The following is a 3,201-nucleotide window of genomic DNA, read 5'->3' as shown; positions in this document are numbered from 1 at the left end:
GGCGGTGTGTGTCTGACCAAACGGGACTTTAAAATAGCATTATCTGCCGCTCCAATTGTGCAATAATTAACAGTTGAAATGTTTGTCTGAGCTGAACGTTATGCCCAATTGACGTCCGGTTGAGCGGCAGATAACGGGCCTTGTTAAAGGTGCGTCTGAGGGATTAACATACATCTAGGGCGACCACGATAATTAGCTACTCCAATCTAAAGTTAGTTCGGCGAACTAGCATTCTGTCCGGTTGAGCAGATACGGTTTTTAAGCGTTTGAGCGTATTAACATACGCGTTCTCAAAGGGACTAATTTATTTTAACTGTTTTTAATAGGTGTCTCGGGCTGAAACTTTAGTTTGTGTGACTTTTATGACGGCAGTTTCCTGTAGTGAATGCTATATTTTCTGTTTTTAATTTCAAGATGCCAAAACAAAAGAAGGTGGATCTGCCCCCTGTGTGGCCGTGCTTCTGCCAGTTGGTCAAAGCACATCAGAACCCGTCACATGGTGTCCAACCCGAGAGAGGGCCACCTCAAGTAACGTGGCCATGGACGCGTGAACCATCCCCCCGGGACGCGCTGCCCCACATGCTGGCTGCAGGATGGCTAGTCCCTGCAACGGGCCAACACCTGAAAGCCCCACAAGGACAATATCGCCGAGAAAGGAGGAGGAGTTGGGGTCATTAAAAAGGCGAACGGCCATTGCCGCCTGGGCGAGGCGATGCCACCAACCAACTCATCCACCCATGGCCACCAGCCTGGATCTGGAGGAACCCCGGGGAGGGCTCCTCCAACCCCAGCGCGACGTGCCCCAACCCCAGCTGCAATTAAATACATCAAGGTGTTGGGAAAAAAAACTGAAACTCTTCAAAGGCGTAATGCTGCCCTTAGGGTGAGTGGAGTGAAGAAATAAATAGGCAATGTACAACTGAATCCATAATCGATTTCTTGTAAATAACTAAATCATTACATTTCCATTATATTTGCAGCCCTTTTTTCTTGCTTGTGTGCTTTCCCTCGCAGCGAAGTTTGCGGCGTTGGGGAGCCCGAGCTAATCATCTATGAGGTGGAGGAAGTCGAGCCCCTCTGCCCAACAACACAGCAGCAGGCCACCCCAGCCGCAGCAGCAGCAGGCCACCCGCCGCAGCAGCAGCAGCGTGCCCCCCAGCCGCAGCAGGCAGCAGGCCCCAGGCACCGCAGAGGCCCCAGCAGCAGCAAGCAGCCCCCCCACAGAGCAGCCGCAGCCGCAGCCGTCCTCCTCATCCTCCTCTTCCTTATCTTCCTCCGAGGAAGATGAGCAGCCGCAGCAGCAGGCCCCCCAGCAGCAGCAGCAGCCGTCCTCCTCCTCCTCATCTTCCTCGGAGGAAGATGAGCAGCCACAGCAGCAGGCCCCCCAGCAGCAGCAGCAGCCGCAGCCGTCCTCCTCTTCCTCATCTTCCTCCGAGGAAGATGAGCAGCCGCAGCAGCAGGCTCCCCAGCAGCAGCAGCAGCCGCAGCCGTCCTCCTCTGAGGAGGAAGATGAGCAGCCGCAGCAGCAGCCCCCAGAGCCCGCAACGCCCCAGCAGCTGGAGCAACCTTCTTCAGCCCGAAGGAGGTTGCCTTTTACGGCCAGGCCGCCGCAGCCGTCTTCCTCCTCCTCCTCATCTTCCTCCTCGGAGGATAAGCCCGCCCGGCCCCAGCAGTCGGCAAAGAGGCGGCTGCAGTCACCCGACGCCCCCATTGCTGAGGTGAGAAGATAACTAGTGTGATACAGTGCCGTAATCATTTAGCCGAAGGCCAAAGTACTCAATCATGTCAATCAATTATTGTTTGTCTCTCTTCAGTCCCCCCCGGAAAAAGACGGCCAAAATGAAGAACTTGGCCCCGAAGGAGGAATCGGAGGAGGATGTGAGTGAGATGGATTAGTTCATCGATAATTTTGCAAATCTTGACCAAGTGTAGAACCGATGAGGCTATGTGGTCATGTAGCATTGGTGTTAACAACGTTTTGTTTTGTTCTTCTAGGATGCAAAGCCCAAGCTGCCCAAGGTGGCCCGCAGGGTCCACAGGGCCATGGCCCCCTACTTCACAGGAAAGAGTAGGGGGTCGAAGATGCGGGGCATCGTCCTCGGCGCCTCTCTGGGTAAGAAAGAACACAGTGTATTTGTTTGGGTGTGTGGTGGAGTGTGTTCACGCTACATTTATGTTATCCATCCTTACAGACGCCTACGTCGAGGAGTACGGCCAATTTATCTTCTGCCCCGAAGACACGACTAAAATGCAAGAAAATGCAGTCTCCAAGATCAGCCGGGCGAAGGTATTTTTGAAATACCTCACGCTCGGCTGGTCTCAGGTCACGTACTGGACCTGGGAGTTTTTATTCAACATCCCCCTCCTCAAGTGGTAAGTGCTGAACTTTGAAAGAAGAACCCTTACTGCCTTCTGTCTATGTGCACAACAGTGTTTTCTTTATCATTATTATGATTAATTAATATTATCATTTTCTGCATGGCCTCATGTGTCTCTCTTAATTTCTTCTTTCCACTACAGCTACCCTGCAGTCCTCCGGAAGACTGGCCTGGCCCCCACCACCATCATCCTATATGTGGGCCAGGCCATCTCCTTTGTGGAGTTTTTTAGGGCCACGCCGCCGAAGCACTCCCGGATCACCGGCGGGCAGTTGGTGGTGGTGATCCGGGAGCTGCGGAAGCTTTCAAAAGACCTGAACCGCACGGTCCTTGGCCACCAGGCCCTGATCAAGCAGGCCAAGGGCAAGAGGCTGGTGGCACGGGAGGACCTGGCCAGGTGTCAGGCGTTGGCCCGGGCCAAAATCCCCTCTCTGCTCGGTGAGTCCATAATGCCTCCCCCTCTTTCATGCGACTTTTTTTTTTCTTTTTCCTTTTTTTCGCAGTGCCATTAAAAACTTCAAATCTTATTGTTCTCTTCTCTCTTTAACTCTCGTTTCAGAGGACATCGAGAAGGCGGCCCCAAGGGACCCAGATATCAACAAAAGTTCCCAGAATAAAGAGAACAATTGTTACTCATTTTAATGAGAGAAATAGATCCAAAGAGACTATAACGACACTCACGTGATGAGGTAACCAGTCGTGTCATCCCCTATGGCCTCCCGGACCTCCCGACGCGCATCCGGGTCAGCACGCCCGTCCGTGGCCATAGATGGAAGGGAGGTATGCGGCGAAGTACCCGAAAAAAAGCGGTTATCGCGTCTTG

At 53.1% G+C, this 3,201-nt stretch overlaps 1 protein-coding gene across 1 annotated transcript; it reads left to right on the top strand.

Moving 5' to 3' along the window:
• Positions 1–1,238: 1,238 nt before the first annotated feature.
• Positions 1,239–3,020, top strand: LOC113744949 (uncharacterized). The gene is made up of 6 exons (XM_027276217.1): positions 1,239–1,718; positions 1,815–1,878; positions 1,996–2,113; positions 2,193–2,373; positions 2,521–2,816; positions 2,938–3,020. Exons 1-6 carry the CDS (start codon positions 1,285–1,287, stop codon positions 3,018–3,020), a joined length of 1,176 nt encoding a protein of 391 aa, XP_027132018.1. The 5' UTR covers positions 1,239–1,284.
• Positions 3,021–3,201: the final 181 nt, after the last annotated feature.

The sequence above is a fragment of the Larimichthys crocea genome, unplaced genomic scaffold (genome assembly GCF_000972845.2).
Source record: "Larimichthys crocea isolate SSNF unplaced genomic scaffold, L_crocea_2.0 scaffold325, whole genome shotgun sequence".
In the NCBI taxonomy this organism is placed as follows: domain Eukaryota; kingdom Metazoa; phylum Chordata; class Actinopteri; family Sciaenidae; genus Larimichthys; species Larimichthys crocea.
Note: the sequence above shows the minus strand (reverse complement) of the source record. Positions and strands in the feature narration are given on the sequence as shown.

Bases quoted from the DNA above. Each gene is read 5' to 3' on its own strand.
- LOC113744949 (XM_027276217.1), top strand. From the start codon at position 1,285: ATGAGCAGCCGCAGCAGCAGGCCCCCCAGCAGCAGCAGCAGCCGTCCT. The intron at 2,114-2,192 runs GTAAGAAAGAAC...CCATCCTTACAG, and splicing joins CGTCCTCGGCGCCTCTCTGG to ACGCCTACGTCGAGGAGTAC. The intron at 2,374-2,520 runs GTAAGTGCTGAA...TTTCCACTACAG, and splicing joins AACATCCCCCTCCTCAAGTG to CTACCCTGCAGTCCTCCGGA.